The sequence below is a fragment of the Mytilus galloprovincialis genome, chromosome 5, assembly GCF_965363235.1.
Source record: "Mytilus galloprovincialis chromosome 5, xbMytGall1.hap1.1, whole genome shotgun sequence".
In the NCBI taxonomy this organism is placed as follows: domain Eukaryota; kingdom Metazoa; phylum Mollusca; class Bivalvia; order Mytilida; family Mytilidae; genus Mytilus; species Mytilus galloprovincialis.
This window is the reverse complement of record NC_134842.1, coordinates 22302944-22321513: the sequence shown is the minus strand read 5'-3', so window position 1 is coordinate 22321513 and position 18570 is coordinate 22302944. Positions and strand designations below refer to the sequence as shown.

The 18570-nt window shown below is 32.1% G+C and overlaps 2 protein-coding genes across 4 annotated transcripts in view; one reads left to right on the top strand and one right to left on the bottom strand.

Moving 5' to 3' along the window:
• The window catches only part of LOC143075409 (uncharacterized), a 34354-nt gene extending 16248 nt beyond the window's left edge, over window positions 1-18106 (top strand). For both annotated transcript variants that reach the window (XM_076250805.1, XM_076250806.1), the window contains exons 2-10: window positions 5119-5311; window positions 5875-6435; window positions 9268-9414; window positions 9863-9971; window positions 10856-11028; window positions 11424-11486; window positions 11979-12145; window positions 13075-13273; window positions 14225-18106. In XM_076250805.1, the coding sequence (XP_076106920.1) occupies window positions 5119-5311; window positions 5875-6435; window positions 9268-9414; window positions 9863-9971; window positions 10856-11028; window positions 11424-11486; window positions 11979-12145; window positions 13075-13273; window positions 14225-15463 (2851 nt within the window). In that variant the 3' untranslated portion in view covers window positions 15464-18106. The remainder of the gene's footprint in view (window positions 1-5118; window positions 5312-5874; window positions 6436-9267; window positions 9415-9862; window positions 9972-10855; window positions 11029-11423; window positions 11487-11978; window positions 12146-13074; window positions 13274-14224) is intronic.
• Window positions 1-18570, bottom strand: part of LOC143075413 (electron transfer flavoprotein beta subunit lysine methyltransferase-like) — a 58318-nt gene that overhangs the window by 12683 nt on the left and 27065 nt on the right. Inside the window, exon 1 of one of the 2 annotated variants that reach the window (XM_076250811.1) lies at window positions 7246-7338. The exons of the other annotated variant lie outside the window; for it this stretch is intronic. Coding sequence (XP_076106926.1) covers window positions 7246-7252 — 7 coding nt within the window. The 5' untranslated portion in view covers window positions 7253-7338. Of the gene's footprint in view, window positions 1-7245; window positions 7339-18570 lie in introns of those variants that run through there. 2 annotated transcript variants of the gene reach the window in all.

Genomic DNA, 18570 nt, shown 5'->3' with positions numbered 1-18570 from the left:
AGTATAAGAATGAACACAATGCAATTCATTTAACGGATACGCATTTGGACTAATAATAATACAATAAATTTCCCTTTTTTTCTTCTGTTCCTGTCTATCCTATATTTATATGACTTTCTAGTAGATTTTAATCTCTCTCTTCAATGTTGCAAAGGATTAGATTAAGGATATGTTCTTCCTATTTATTGGTATGACCAAGACTTCACCTTTGAATATGTTAATAATAACTTTGTTATGGGCAATACAATAACTTGGGATACTTGAACAATCCTATAGATAGCGGAAGCTGAGGCGAGAGATATTATAAGGACAGTTTTCCGTTTATAAGACGAACAGGATACAAATAATTATAAATCATTGTTAATTTTTTTAAACGCAATTATATTGAAATAATTTAACAAACATTTGCGATTGTCTTATAACAAAGAAGGGGTGGGGGTTATCAATTTCTGAAATTGAAGCAAGAGGGATACAGAATTTGATACACCTATATAATAGGTATCTATGTAGTGTTGTGACAAGCAAACATGACGTGAAATATCGACTCCCCCCCCCCCATTTGAATTTGAATATAATATGACCTCATAGAACTCTCATAGACATCGCATTATCATAACGGAAAATGACCTCCATAGTTACGAGTTGCCTTTACAAGCCGACGATAAAATAAAACATAAAAAAACTCAAACTCAAACTCAAACCTCTATTCTTAAGCCAAAAAAAAGGACAACAAGCATAACTACTGTTATTGACAGATTGTATATGTTCCGGACCATATGAGTATTTGGACCATACGCGTATGGTCATAACCACATACGTATACTCATATGGTCGGACCGACCATATGAGTATTATACTCGTTTGGTTATTAACGGGCCGGACCATTTGAGTATTTGGACCATATAGGTATTTTTTTTAAATATGCAATAGAAAAGTTTCAATAATACACTATCTTATAAACTTTATCTTAAAAAAAAGATGGTTACATAAAAATGTATTAATTCTACAATTCAAAGGCTACATAAATATTATATATAGATTCCACTGTCAGTTGATCTTAGTTTCATCGCTAATTGTATTCTTGCATGTATGCTGAGAATGAAATTTACTTCCACACGGTACCATAGCTTTTCTGCATTTGTACGTCTTGGTTGTTCACGAACCTTTTCAGTTACACATTTTGATTTGCGAGTGAAAAGCCAGTTTGCTTTGCAGCTGCGTGCAGTGATAATGAGATCTTGGACAATTACGATGTGTCTACGGTGTTTTATAGAAGCTCTAGATCTCCAATATCGTATCATGACTGCAGCTAGTGCACCATCTCCACAGATCAAATTAAATAAACAATGGTCCTTGCCGGTTATGTCACCTACTTTACACAAAAAAACGTGGTAAATCACTAGACCCGGTATACGTAAAGTAACAAAACTTCCTTTTACAATATGTGCATTTGATTTTGACATCTTCTTATTGTACTTACACATACTGAGTAAAATTAGCTGTGTGAAACTGCTTATTTTTTTTATTAAGATATAATAAAATGTCATTTTTAATGCGCGTATGGTCGGACCATACGAGTTTATACCTATACGGTCATGACCATACGCGTATGGTCCAAATACTCATATGGTCCAGAACATATATATTTAAGAGCAATAACAAATTAAATATGGGAATACAATCAAGTTGATATATTAACTAACATGTTCGTTAAATAGTACACACAAATTTAAACCGCATTTCAAATTTATGACATTTATGTAGTAAATGTTAAGATAATAATTCATGTATGGTAATTCCATGTCATCTTCAATATTGTATACCACTTTATGCAATGATAAGGTAAGGTGTGATTACTATTACATACATGTTTCCTAGAAATCATTACTTTTACGGATGTTTAGAATACTTTTAAGTTTTTTGTAAGTTGTAGGGGTACTGATTAACCGTCTTTCCTTTTTTGTTGATAGTTGAATACTTATCAGACGGTAGTTGTACCAGTTTCAAACGATTAGCTTCAGTTTCGAATTCTTCATTACCTTGAACTTCACAGTTCATCTGTGTCAATCCATAACTCTAAAGAATAAGTTATCAGATAAACAAGAGGCTCTCAAGAGCCTGAATCGCTCACCTGGTAAACAATGCCTTCGGCCATGTTTTTTGACGAAATAGAAAATAAAACACAAACTTTATTTTATACACCCTACTGATCATTCAAATGAAGTTTGGTTGAATTTGGTTGAGTAGTTTTAGAGGAGAAGATTTTTTAAAGTTAGCAAATATGATGAACAAATTGTGAAAAATTGTCATTAAAGGACAATAACCCCTTAAGGGGTCAATTGACAATTTTGGTCATATTAACTTATTTGTAGATCTTACTTTGCTGATCATTTTTGCTGTTTACAGTTTATCTTTATCTATAATAATATTCAAGATAATGACAAAAAACTGCAAAATTTCCTTAAAATTTCCAATTAAGTGGCAGCAACCCAACAATGGGTTGTTTGATTCATCTGAAAATTTCAGGGCTGATAGATCTTGACCTAATGAACATTTTTACCACATGTCAGATTTGCTTTAAATGCTTTAGTTTTTGAGATATAAGCCAAAAACTGCATTTGACCCCTATGTTCTATTTTAAGTAACGGCGGCCATGTTTTTTGACGGATCAAAAATCGAAGCACAAACGTTGTGCAGGATAATCTAGGGAACAATCATACTAAGTTTCATCCAAATCCATTCTGTAGTTTCAGAGGAGAAGATGTTTGAAAAATTGTTAACGACGACAGACGACGACGGACGCCAAGTGATGAGAAAAGCTCACATTTCCTTTTAGGAAAGGTGAGCTGAAAACTGCAAAATTTCCTGAAAATTACCAATTCAGGGGCAGCAACATAGCAACGTGTCGTCCGATCCATCTGAATATTTCAGGGCAGATAGATTTTGACCTGATAAACAATTCAACCAGTCAGATTTGATCTTAATGCTTTGGTTTTTGACATTTTACCCCTATGTTCTACTTTTAGCCGTGGCAGCCATCTTGTTTGGATGGCCGGGTCACCGGACACATTTTTTAAACTAGATACCCAAAAGATGATTGTGGCCAAGTTTGGATTAATTTGGCCCAGTAGTTTCAGAGGAGAAGATTTTTGTAAAAGATTACTAAGATTTACGAGAAATGGTTTAAAATTGACTATAAAGGGCAATAACTCCTAAAGGGGTCAACTGACCATTTCGGTCATGTTGACTTATTTGTAAATCTAACTTTGCTGAACATTATTGCTGTTTACAGTTTATCTCTATCTATAATAATATTCAAGATAATAACCAAAACAGCAAAATATCCTTAAAATTACCAATTCAGGGGCAGCAACCCAACAATGGGTTGTCTAATTCATCTGAAAATTTCAGGGCAGATAGATCTTAACCTGATAAACAATTTAACCCATGTCAGATTTGCTCTAAATGCTTTGGTTTTTGAGTTATAAGCCAAAAACTGCATGTTACACCTATGTTCTATTTTTAGCCATGGCGGCCATTTTGGTTGGTTGGCCGGGTCACCGGACACAATTTTCAAACTAGATACCCCAATGATGATTGAGGCCAAGTTTAGTTTAATTTGGCCCAGTAGTTTCAGAGGAGAAGATTTTTGTAAAAGATAACTAAGATTTATGAAAAATGGTTAAAAATTGACTATAAAGGGCAATAACTCCTAAAGGGGTCAACTGATCATTTCAGTCATCTTGACTTATTTTTAGGTCTTACTTTGCTGAACATTTTTGCTGTTTACAGTTTATCTTTGCCTATGATAATATTCATGATAATAACCAAAAACAGCAAAATTTCCTTAAAATTTCCAATTCAGGGGCAGCAACCCAACAACGGGTTGTCCGATTCATCTGAAAATTTCAGGGCAGATAGATCTTGACCTGATAATCAATTTTACCCCATGTCAGATTTGCTCTAAATGCTTTGGTTTTTGAGTTATAAGCCAAAAACTGCATTTGAACCCCTATGTTCTATTTTTAGCAATGGCGACCATGTTTGTTGATAGATCAAAACTTCGGATACTAGATACCCTAAGGAACATTCAGTTAAAGTTTGGAAGTATTTGGCCTAGTAGTTTCAGAGAAGAAGATTCTTGAAATAGTTTACGACGACAGACGACGACAGACGACGGACGGACACCAAGTGATGGCATAAGCTCACTTGGCCCTTAGATCGGGCCATGTGAGCTAAAAATGTTCGTGTTACAATATTGTCTCTGATTTTAAATGCAGTAGACATGTATTTTTCTGATTTGGTTAACTGTTTGATGTTCTTTCCTGAATGGTTAACTGTTTGATGTTCTTTCCCGAATGGTAAAGCTGTTTGATGTTCTTTCCTGAATGGTTAACTGTTTGATGTTCTTTCCTGAATTGCATTTTGTTTACTGTTTGATGTTCTTTCCTGAATGGTTAACTGTTTGATGTTCTTTCCTGAATGGTTAACTGTTTGATGTTCTTTCCTGAATGGTTAGCTGTTTGATGTTCTTTCCTGAATGGTTAACTGTTTGATGTTCTTTCCTGAATGGTTAACTGTTTGAAATTCTTTCCTTAATGGTTATCTGTTAATTTTTATGTTCTTTCCTGAATTGGTTAACTGTTTGATGTTTTCTTCTGAATGGTTAACTGTTTGATGTTCTTTCCTGAATGGTTAACTATTTGATGTTCTTTTCTCAATTGGTTATCTGTCTGATGTTATTTAAACTCAAAGTGTCAGTAAATTTAAACACACTTTTCCTACCCGTACGACCAGTAATATGTCTATTAAATACATTTTACTCTAAGTTCCATATATTTTGGACACACTAAGATAAACTAGAATTCGTCTTCAATACATTGAAGGCAAATGATACACTCAGCTTCCGTTTGTGTATGTGCTATTGAGGGAAAATACATTACGCTTTTTAAATCATCGATTTACAACAAAAATACTTTAATCTCTTCAGTTGTAAGTATTAAAATGATTCAATTTATCCGGTAGTAGATATTATTGAAATAGTCACTTCCGTCTTGTAAAGATGGCTACTCGGCGACCGTCTATTCTTTATATTGATAATGCATCTTTTCGTAACAGTTTCAGACATCGACGCAGAATGCCCGGATTTTCGATCAGAGACCCTCATCGACACGGAGGAGCAAAAGTGTCACGAGGACGATGGTCGAGTTCGATTGAACTTTTAAAGATTGAATCAATGAAAAGTATATGGTACGCCTTCCAAACTTTGATTGATCCACAAAACGAAATGGTTCAAATTCACACATTAAAGGTAAGGTCCAAATTCACACATTAAAGGTAAAGTCCAAATTCACACATTAAAGGTCAGGTTCAAATTCATAAAGTGAATGTAAGGTTGAAATTCACATAAGGTTCTTATTCACACATTAAAGGTAAGGTTCAAATTCACACATTGAAGGAAAGGTTAAAATTCATATCAGGTTCCAATTCACACATTTAAGGTCAGGTTCAAATTCACACATAAAACTTAAGGTTCAAATTCACACATTAAAAGAAAGGTTCAAAATCACACATTTAAGGTAAGGTTCAAATTCACACATAAAAGTTAAGGTTCAAATTCACACATACAAGCTACTATAGTATTTAATCTTTACATTTTACATCGTCGTATATTACTTACCGTATACAAAATGATAAAAAAAAATGTAACTGAATTATTTGCGCTCTAACGTCTATTTCTGGATTTGCCTCCATCAGGAACTTTTAAAGCATGAACAAATGCATGTTAGACATGATAATGTAACTTTAAATTAAAGAAGTCAAACCAATCTCGAATTGTTTTCTATTCAATGTTCCATACTTGTACATTTATAGGTATTAACTGCCAGTATAGGAAATGCTCTAGGAATCGAAAAATCCGAAGAACTCCATGACAAAACAGACCAAACAGAACTAGATTTTAAATCATACTTTGTTATTCTTGAGTCATTAATGTTTGAACCATTATCCAAAGTCTCAGATGAAACCATGGACTTATCAAGCATCGACTATCAACACGTGCACCAAGTCTGTTGGGTTTTATTTTACAATAATCAAAAAGGGAAAACGATACCAGACGATGTCCCAGAAAACATGGCATTTAAGTTATGGCTGATGCATAATTTGTTTTCAGAAGAAGACGATTCGAATAAACCTGTATTTCCACTCAAATTAGACCCAGAAGAGGCATCTACAATCTTTGAAGCCATTTTAACACAAACTGGAAATCACAATTTATTATCTAGTGCTATTGATGACTTTGGTGATGAACCCATGACATACCAGAAATATCTGTCAACATTCTTTGTACATATCTTTAAACATGTGAAAGAAGGAATACTTAAATCATCTGTAGATACAGTCCATGAACAGTTTGTTATTGACATCTTGAAAAAGGTTGGTGCTCTATAGAACATTTTCTATAAAAGTCTTATCAACAATGAACCTTTTTAATTATACGAAGTTTAGAAGTAAAAATGACAATATTTGATATTAAGACTAAATAATGGGATCGCAACTGTCGTTTTAAAACTCCTGCTATGTTGACGTTTTTTCAAAAGATTATTAAACAAAGGAGGAAGTTAACGCTTTGAAGATAGTTTTGGTACCCACAAATATAGTGATGTATTGGTATTAAACGCTATATAAACTGCATTCAGGCGCGGATCCAGAGGGGGGGGGGGGGTTCCGGGGGTTGGACCCCGCCTTTTTTTTGGACGATCAATGTATTTGAATGGGAACATGTGATTGGAACCCCCCCTCCCTTTGTCCTGGGTTAGGAAACCTCCCCCCTTTTTAAAATGGCTGGATCCGCCCCTGGCATTAATTGTGGAGTCATGAATCGGAAACTGCTTATTTTAAGGGAGACATTTATAATTGCATTTGATTTTTTGAAAATTACAATTCCTTATTCAACCAGTCTGTAATTTTTAACACGTTCAATGGGTCTAAAATGTTTACAATTGGATGTGTTGAATCTTGAAAGGTGATCGCCTCCAGCGCGGGAGGTTGTTGTTTCAATCCCCGACCAAGTTCGACCAAAGACTTAGACATTGGTACATGCTGCTTCTCAGATCAGCACGCGGCATATAGGGGTAAGATTAAGGAGTAAGACGTGTTGGTCGTGAAACAAAACGTGTCCGGATTGGGTAACATCTCTTACCGCAAACTATAACATTGTGAAAGATAGCACGTTCATAATCATACCCAGCATGTCTGGAAAATATTAAGCAGGGTCCAAAACCCTATTAACATGTTCTCGTCCTTTTATGTAATAATTGCCATTGACGGTAAAACACTAATCTAGCACACGTCACGATCATCATATACAAGGGACTAAACTCCCAGCTGTTTGTTACTAAACGTAGAATTTCCATTTCTATATTTACGTCGTTTTTTGTATGTCTTTGTTATTTAGTTCATGGCCATAAAACTATCCTGTGTATAGATAAGCAAATAAATTAATTCAATAAAAAATGAAATTTATTATCGTACAAGGAAAAGCTATTGTCGAATTGTATTCAATATTTGTGTTTGTTATCAAGATTAGTATATTTAATATGTAACATAAAACAATTTGACTTTTAGTCGTAAATATCCGTGAAGCAAACAGTAAAATTGTAAATAGGTAATAAAGTCAAGTCAATGTTTAGTAAAAAAAGATAAAAATAATGAGGATTTTTTTTTATGTCAAACGAATTTTAGTGATTTCTGTTGTGTTCTTAATACCTTAATGGTGCACCCATAACCACTTCTAGACAAGAAGAAAGTTGTTAATTAGGATTAAGGATTATATATATTCTTTTAACAATCTCTAAATATTAAGGTTACTCATCTTAGCTAGCCTAACATTACGACCTACCCTTGTCTCCTGTGAAGGGAGACTGGATAGTAATCCGTAGCTAGTGAAGATAAAGGTTACTTTGACACGAATCTTTTGTATACTCTTCCTCTTCTACTTGTAAGGATTTATTTCCTTTAATATTATTTTCTTTACTTGATGAACAGATCATTTTTCAGGAAGTACTATTCACAAGAGCCTTCTTCCTTATATATGTCTTAAGTTAACAAAGTAGAGAATTTTATATATCTAGGATATACAATTCATCGAAATTCCCCCAAAAAAGACTTTCAAAACTAAAGAAAAAATTCAAGGAGGGGCTAATTTATCTCTTAAAACTGTTTATGCAAACTTAACACCTTATATAGTTAACTAAATGTACTTAACACATACTTACATATGGACCAACATTAATTCATTGTAGATTATTGTTGGCCCGGACATTTTAGACATGAAAGATTTGTTAGTCTTAACATATTTATTTACAGTGGATTGGGAAACAAGTTTTGCAACTTATATTAATCCCTTTCAACTTTGCGGCTTCGAGTGCTGCCTTGTAGCGGAATTAGCCTGTTCGTTTTCGAAATCTACAAGGGTGTCTTTAACGTGCAAGAGATATGGCTCTCTCTTAACACGGGTCAGCCATTTATCGTCCCCTTCCGACGAATTATCAACAAATAGTGTCAAGGGAGGGCCGAAAATTCAGTTCCTGAAATTTTTATCCCAGAACGGGAATCGAATCAGGAACCTTTGTGTTAGTAGTCCGAAGCACTAACCATTTGCGGCAAAAAATTAGTATGTTATGATAAATAAAAAATTTATACTAAACACGAGAATTTTCTAAAATTTTAATCTCTCTCTATATATATATATGGGGTTCACCAGGCAAGTATAAAACATATAAATAAAACGGTTTTGGAAATTTCTGAAGACCGCAATTAATGTCTCCCATCAAACACCGAGGTAATTCTCAATGATTGGGTTTGACCATGATGGAGCACATAATTCCATACCATATTCTTTCTTGTTGTTATCCTTGTAATACAGCTGCCGAATGGCTATAAAAGTCCTAAGGCAGCAACCATTTGATTTTCTGGGGGGGGGGGGGGGGGGCTATGGTTTTTTTTTCTGTGCAAACTTTTTTTTTCGCCTTTGGCGAAGAACAATCTATTTTTTTAGCGACAAACCGAAAACAAATTTTTTCTTTCAATTTTAGCATTACATATAGTGGGAGCTGAGGGTGAAACAAACAATTTTTTTTTCTCAGGGTCCAAAACAAATTATTTTTTTCACCAAAACCTGGAAACAAACTTTTTTTTCCAAAAAAACCGAAGATATAGGTTACTGTATAATTTCGTCTGTATTTATAAACAAATATATGTTTCTAGGGTAGCTTATTTAAGCGTGGACACCAAGTAAAGAATTGGAAAGAACGATACATGGTACTAAACCCAACAGAACTAAAGTATTATGCCTCAACACATCAAAAACACCAGAAAGGAACAGTCGTATTCAACAAATCTCAAACTGTAGAGGTCAGTATTTAATCAATGAAACTGCAAATCTAAACATCAATAAATCAGAAACATATGAAGGGAACTGTTCTTTTTGATGTGTAATACCTATGTATGATTTGTAAATGATTTACAACATACAGTACTGTACTCTGTGAAATACGTCAGTTGATTTTCAAACTAACGAAGGGAACTTCCATATATGGTTTGAAAAAAAAGCAACCTAAGAAATAAAAAGTGTGCTATTATTTTCAACTCTCCAAATTGACTTATTTATGACTACAAATCAATTCTAAAAGGAACTTTTTATATTTATGCATAAACGATGTGTAATAACTATTAACCAAAAAAAGTAATGAAAACATGAAAACGTGTTTCATCTTACTTCATTCAATTCAATTTGTTTTAAAATTTAAGCTCTTAATAAATATATGTATTCTATGAATTAAACTCTTTCATTAATTTACAGATATTACCTGATAAAGGTGGGAAACGTAATCTGTTTGTACTTAATACACAACAGAAACCATACGAGATGAGTGCCACAGACTTAAAAACTAGGAATGAATGGGTTTCATGTAAGTGTATATAATAGTGGAAAACAGTAGGGAGAAGAAACTGTTCAGGTTTTTTTTTCAATCAATGTTTAGTACATTATTGAAATCATATATAACAGATGATGGCTTGGTATTTTATGTCCAGTGGCATATGTTTCATGCATTTCATGACAAGCTATTCATAATGAAGAAGTTGAACCCTGTTTTTTTCTAGATTAACACACTAGGTACGTTTGCAGCAAGACATCATGATGCAGCCCTACCAAACATTATAAGTCTCACTCGTAGCCAACCAGTTTCTATTCTTAGCTCATAAAAGCCTTGTGTTTAGTGGAGAAGCAGAGCATAATAAATTTTCATGTATTTAGTTTATAACCTCCAGTACTCAAAGCAAGCAGCTTCCTATCAGCAAACCACCTAGGTGGTACCATTACAGATGAGTGATATGGAATAATGAAAAGGTTAAAATAAAATAGCAAAGTCTAAATACACTGCCTGGAACACTGCCCCCTCCCCACACTTGACATGTGTAGATCCAAAAAGAAGACAACTTCATCAGAAAAGCAGTAAAATGTACAAAATAACAAAAATACCGAACTCTGAGAAAAATTCAAAATGGAAAGTCCCTAATAAAAAATCATCAAATGGCAAAAACAAAAGCTAAAACGCATCATATGAATGGATATCAACTGTCACATTCCTGACTTGGTAGTGTTAGTCAAATCGACTTTGATTTGAAATACCTTGAACAAAATGTAAACTTGAAATGTGTATCCTATAAAATTAAATTAGTAAAATTAAATTAGTATAAGAGAGAAAGAGATAGAAAGAGAGATGGATTATCATCTTGCCTCTTATAGTACAAATGGCCTTTTTCACAACTGTTATTTCAATTTGTATTACAGGTATACAAATAGCCTTAGAAAACTGTGAAAACCCTCACTATCACCATCATAAAGAATTATCTAAACATCGCAGACAGAAACGAAATATCATCAAGATGGAAAAAGAAAATGAGGAAAGAAAAAGACAAGAGGAGGAAAACTTACATAGACAGACAGAAGAAGGATATAAACAGGTAATAGATAGTGTGAATGCATAAATGATTACAAGTTTATATCCAAACAAACTTTTAATATATTACCACAAAAAAATCAGCATAAATCCACTGAAACAATTGGAAACTGGAAACACCAAATAATCAACATGTAGGTAGAACAGGTAGAATAAGTTATGGAAACACAATATAAAATCAATTACTCGAACATTTAGTAATGGGAACCCCACATAAGTAATATGTAGAACAGTAAGTGATTGGAACACAATATAAAACAATTAACATGTAGAACAAGGAATATGGGGATGACCATTTGATTTTCAGCAGGGAGGAGGATTTTGAAATGAAGTCAAATTCTTAAGCAAATGAGTGTAACTCTTGATCGTAATTTTCTTTTTCTTTTTTTTTTTTTTTAGAGAGAACAGATGAATGAAGAGATGCTAAGACAGAGGAACTTGGAATTAGAGGAAGAAAAAAGAGTAAGGCTGTATTAACTTGTAAAAAATAAGCATTTCTGAAGAAACCATTAATTTTTTATATCAATTAGTGTGGATAACAAAACTCTTAAATTAAGGAAATCTGGACAGGTCCACTTGTATGTCTGAATCATCCATAAATGAAATTTTACATGTCAGAAGAAATCATAAAGGAAACTTTCAGATGTTACCTAGTATCTGAATAAATCAAAGATCTTAATATCGGTACTACTGAAACTTCATATTTGTCCGATACAAAAGTAACATTTTTGTAAAAATGAAAACATTATAATGAAGATAGAAATTTCTCTTAATTTGAATTTGAACAGCGGTATACTATTGTTGCCTCTAATTGGGAATGTTTAGGCAGCCAGTTACTGTTAAGATAAAAGGGCTCTGATCATAAAAACACATAATCATTCATAAAGTATAACTTTGGTTTATAAGCCATGTCCTTTATGTAAAATTTAAATGTTTTTCCTTTCCTCTTGTCAGCGAAGAGAACAATTAGAAGCACAACTTAGAGAACAAGAGGCACTACGAGAAGCTGAGAGACAGAGGTTGCTGGAATTAGAGGCTAGTAAATCAGAGTTAGAAAAACTACTAGAATTAGAAAGACAAGCAAAGAAAGATGAAGAGACAGTTAGAAGACTTCAAGCAAAGTAAGGATATATTTTATTTTATATTCTAATACATGTTTGACACTCTTCTTTTGTTTTGTCTACAAAGCAAAAGTCTTTTTCTTACAAAACATTGAAAACACAATCTTGACCTCACAACTAAATTTGGAAAGTCAGTTGTACTTTGAACAATGCTGAAATAAAAAGGAACAATTATGTAGGAATTGCTTGATATGAATTTCCATCGATCTTTTAAAAAGATGGCCTAATGGAGATCTTATCTGTACATTTGAATTGTGAAACATTTGTTCTTTTAGCTGACACATGTTTAAAAAGATGCTGAAGATACAGAGGGGACATTCAAAACTCCTGTCAATAGAATCTGACAACAAGTCTTCAAAACACTAGTCACTACAATAAAGACTGAACAACACAAACCTCATAAAAACTGATAGTGATCTAATGTGCTATGGAAGAATGCAAATGGACATAAAGCATGACATGAAGAATACTGACATTCAGATTCAAAACATATTAAAATTAATTCTAATTCAACATGATGATTGTTAAGCTCACCAATTCAACATTCACAATTAATTTCTATAAAGACATACGCCCAAGTGCAGACAACTAATGACAGATTCCAGATGAATGATTTGACGCTGTTTTCTGTCAGTTTCTTTAGAATTGTGATACAGTTATCTGCTAAAAGTGGTATTCATTAACTGTTTATTAGTCAAAACCCAAGTCTGGTGCTTAAAAATATAAGACTGGCAACTTTGAGTTTGTTGAAAAGATACTATAAAATTGTTGATAACAAAGTTTCAATTGGAATATCTGATAGAAGGAACAAATGTACATTGACAAATTAAACACAACTTTATAGAAAGTAAATCAATGCCTAAAAATATAATCAAATATCTCTAGTAATCTTCTTTATATATTGAACATATATTCTTTTTGATAACTAGATTACTTGATGAGGAAAGTGAAAAAAGACAAGAATTGGAAAAATTGAAAAGAGAACAAGAACAAATACTAAAACATGAACGAGAGATGAGGGAAGGACTAGAAGATCAGAAGGAAGAAAAAGATCAAATTCTTCTAGAAGCTCAAGCAAAACTGTCAGAATTAGAAAATGAGAGGGTTGAAGCTTCTGAGAAATTAGAGGTATGGTTATGTATAATGAGTTATAAAAAGCTGGATCAAAAAATCATATTGTTTCAAACAGGAAGGTTAGTAAGATTATAAAAAATCTACCAAAACAAATTCAGAAGCCCATTAACATGTTTTTCCCTTTGACTCTATGATATATTTATGATGATGCGATGACAGTTGCAAGATAATACAGTACATATATTTCCAGACTATAAGTCACAATATTTTGTCCAGATATCTGTCAGCCCCATCGACTCTGTAAGACTGTTTTCTTAAAGTCAAATTCCAAGTTACATATGTAAGTGCATATGAAATTTAAGATAACTATTTAAGTTCTAAAACAAACTAAAATTATTATAAACAGATAAATTCTCTAGATTTAATTATAAGGAAATTAAATGCCTTTAGAATCTTAAAAATTGTAAGTTATCTTCAAAAAATATACACATGGATATTTATTAAGCTGCAGATAAAAGTATGATGAGGTCAATTGTGTATTTACTTTTTGATTGGAAATAACTGTTCATGGAGTAAAGCAGTGTATGCTTTCATTAATAGATGATAGTTTTCATGGAAAAGAGATGGATCTAACATTATTTTTTCCTATAATATTATGTTGCAAATATTTGAAATTTGTGTTAAGGCTTAAGAAAGCAACAACATTCTAACAAGACATTGATTTTAGTAATTGATACTTGGTACCACAGTGCAATACTCAAATACTCGAGTACTCGTTGACATCCCTAATTAGTTGTATTTGGTGATAAGCCATGATGGATTGTAGGCAAAAGAGTCATGATGTCAAAACCCCAATTTTTTTTTATACCAACTGATCTTATTTTTCCTAAGGAGGTAAACCTGAACACAAAATCTTTACTAATGTTCTTCAATTGGTAACCTTTAAACACATATATTTGTTTGGCCTTGTGTACTTTCATACAACTTACATATTTTTTTTCACAGAAAGCAACTGAAAGACTACAGGAAGCAGAAAATGAACGACTAAAAATGGAGGAAAAGGTCAAGTTATGGAAGAAACCTAATGTTGGGCTAGCAAGACCAATCCAGCCAACCAACAGACCGTTAATTAGTCACCGTGGACTTGGTGCCTTTTGTGCCACCGACTTTCTTAGAAAATCTCGCCAACAAGACAAACAGCGTGGCATGACGAAAAAGCAGTTAGACGAAAAATATGGAGAACATGTACTAGACATGTCCGATGAAGAAGAAAATGGTAACCATGACAATAAATCTCCAAAATCTAAGACGTTTAACGAAGAAATAAATACACAAAACTTGGATAACGTTATTGAAAATTCAGATGTAAAGAACAGTGCTACGGAGGAAAGATTATTTCCCCTTGAAAATATACCACAAATTATAATTCAAACTGTAACTGATGAAAATCAACAAGCACTGGATAAAGTAAGTGACAATTCAAATGAAAAAGAAGAAAACAAAGAAGAAATTAAAATGGAAGAACAATCTAAAGATTTGGAAGACAGGGACATGTGTTCACAAAGTATTGACTGTAAGGAAGGTGAACTGGATATTGAAACTGAAAAATCCTCAACAAATAAGGAAATGACACTGGAAAAAAATGAAAATATCAATGAAGATGATGTACAAAATAATCCAAACAACGATTCTAAACATAATCCAGCAATTGCAAAGGAAAATTTAGACAAGGAACTTCCGACTCATAAACAAGGAGATGAGACAATGAAAGATGATGAGTCAGCAGAGAGTGCAATGGACATTCCATCAACAAAAAGTAAAGAAAAAGTTGAAATTCATTCATTGTCCGATGATCAAAAAAGAGAATCATTTGAGCAGAAAGATGCAGTTTGTGAAGTTCAAAATCGAGGTTCATATGAAAACGTAACTATAAATTCCCAAAGAATTGAATCAGATGAAACGACTAAGAGGGAAAGCGATTGTTCAAATACAAAAGAAGAAAATGCCATAAATGAGTTTGAGGACTTAAACGGGAAGAATAATACTGACCAAGACTCTTATTTATATGATCAACCAGAAGAAGAAACAAATGACAAAGATCTGTCTGCTTTTAGTAACCTGACTTATCAAAATATAAACATGAACACTAATAACCAGAAATCTGATGAGAAAGACAAAGAAGATGAAGATCCTAATGTGTATGACTATGTAGAAATGAAAAATGAACATTTTGAACAAAAGTAACAGATTGTCATATGTCATGCTTAATTTATACTATGAGAAGTTTTCTGCAATTATTTTAGTATACAAATTACCTAAGAAATGAAAGTACCTATTTATGTGAAATTAGTCGGCCATTACTTAAAACCACTCAAGTTCCAGTACAATAGTCCATTTCGATTCAAAATATTTGACATCATAATTTTATATTAATAATTGCAAGTAGGTAATTCAGAGACATATATAAGGTCATTTGGAGACAAAAATCTTATTTAATACCAAAAGTGTAGATATGTTTATGAAGGTATTACATGATAAATTTAGTAGTGTGCAATATATCTATGTGTAAAAATCAAATAATTTCAGAATATAGAATCATTCTATTATATTTATTGTAAAATCTGACTTGAAATAAGATTTAGAGGCTAATTCAAGAGATTGCATTTATTGTCAAACCTTAATCTTTATAAATGCAAAGTCCAGAAAAATTAGTGCATTACAAAAAAAGTTTCTGGTAACATATTTATATGTTCAAGAAACTGAATTGGAAATAAGGGTTAAGACAATTTTTAAGTTCATATTGTTTTGCAATTTTTATTAAATAAAGCACAAAACACTGTCAATATTTTATTCTCTTTTAAGCAGTAGTTTCTTTAAAAATATTATTCTCTTCAGCTCAATGAGATCTCAATTATCAGTATTATTTTGTGTGCCCAAGTGGGTATTATGTTTTCAAGGTTATAGGTTTTCAAGGTCAAAAGTAATTAATCAACATTTCACCATTATTTGATTTATGAATTCAGTGATACATAAAAGATGTTTAAATTTGACATTACTGACTTGTCCTTTTGCCACTGTAGCTTCAGACATTTTTTTGCAGATGTGTAAAATTTGGATCTTTCCTGTTAAATATTATTTACAAAAAGTAAATTTGAAAATCAAGAAAATAAATTGCTGCGAATTGGGATTATAAAGGACTAAAGGCAAAGTAAAGTATAGACGAAAATAAGTTGGTTTACAATATATAATAAATAGCCAATTTTACAACGATCAAACAGAGACCAAATGATGTGGATTTGATCTGATGTGTCAAATAATGATAAACAAATAGAAATTAACTTGTGAAAATTCTTTGCTACATTTGATATAAAAAAAACACTAAAATATAGAATAAAATAAAAGATGATCTGTTGTATTTTAAAGTATGTGTATGTATGAAATTGTGTTTGATATTGTGTATGGTTGTGAGTTGAACTGAAATCAAACATTATATCTAAACATCTTTTACTCTTTTAATTTATTTTTTCTTTTTTTGATGTAAATCTGCATCTTACTTCAGATAGACGTACAGATTATCCATTATTAATTTTCTAGATATTTATCTATATCTAATGAAGTTCTTATATAAGATAAGCAAACAGCATTATTTAAATTGTCTTAATTTTTATGTTTTATTCTATATATGTTTTATTCTATATATGTTTTATTCTATATATGTTTTATTCTATATATGTTTTAAACTCAGTATTATATGAGATGGCTTTCATTGTGGTTTTTTAAATTAAAAAAAAAACCACAAAAGTTGACCAAGTAAGTTTATTTTTCCAATTATTAACTTTCAAGGTTTACAGTTCAGAATTCAGATTCTGTTAAATTAATGAGAGTATTGCCTAAAATAAATACAATCGGAACAACTCGGCCTTTCTGGTTGCACGAAGAAATAACCTCGTATGCATTAGGCGGAGGAATCATTGTCAGGAAAATTTTCCGATTCGATTCAAAATTATATTTTTTCGACTGGACTGGTACATTTTTTTTACCACTACTGATTTAACTTGCTCCTGTCCGGAAAATTTTCCGATCCGATTGAATTTTATATTTTTTCGACTGGAATGGTACAAATTTTTTACCGTTACTTATTTACTTTGCTCCTTCTTTCGCGCCAAAATATTTGGCAGAGTTAAAGTTCTTGATTACTCTGTGATATGTAACCAAATTATAGCGCCACCTGGAGGATAGAACTTCTTTGTGTCGCGGATCACTACAATTCCGGCCAACAATTTAAGAAGAATTTCTCCGTAGTGCATACGAGGCTATTGTACTGCGTAGCGAGAATGGCCGAGTAGTTACGATTGAAAATAAATAGTAACAATTATCTCCCCTGAAACTGTATTAACTCCCCTTAACCTTAATTCTGTAAAAAAAATATCTAACACAAGGGAACATGATGGAGTCTAACAAAAACAATGGTCCTTACCCCATGAAGTGTTATGCATTATACATAAAACTGAATATTGAAATTAAAAATATGGAATGCAAGGATCTTCTATAACTTTATAAACACAGCATTAATGAGTTTTGATATAGCATTACAAATGTATAAAATTGAATCAAGACAATAATTCAATTAATTGATATCAGGGAAAAAAATTGTAAAAAATTGAAAAGGCTTTTTTGTGTGATTGAATGAAAAGTCTCAGTATGGAAATGTATGTGTGTATTTAAAATGAGTATCATTTTTTTATAAGCAAAACATGTACATGTAAATAAAAAAGATTTTCATGCAAAAGTAATTTTTTAACTAAATTTATGTTTTATATAAATAATTGTATTTGTACAAAGAATGTTTTATTTATTTTCGTCATTAATAAATGATATAAAAATCAACTGTTGTTTTTTTCATAATTTCAACAGATAGCAATTGCAGCAATTAAATTAAAAAAAAAAAAACCTCCACTACGACAAGGGCATAAAATTATACCATAAGGTCCACACATACTATATTTTATGACAAAAATGTAGAATGAATCAACATTTCCTAAATGAAACATAGTTTATTGCTTATTATGTCAAACTGATACATGTTTTCAAATAAACTGATTAAAATACAAGAAATCCAAATGGCTACCATTTTATATATCATGAGTAAGATTTGATTGGATTAATTAGTGGTTTAACACCACTTTCAGGACTAATGGATTCAGATTTTGTTGGTAGATCAAGGAAGTGTGCAAGGAAGGAACCACCAAATGATCCAAATTGAAGTTTTAAAAATTGAAAATCCTAGTCAATTCATAAGATCGAGGTACCTGTCAGGTGCTGGTTTCAACTGAACAACCCCTGTTACCATT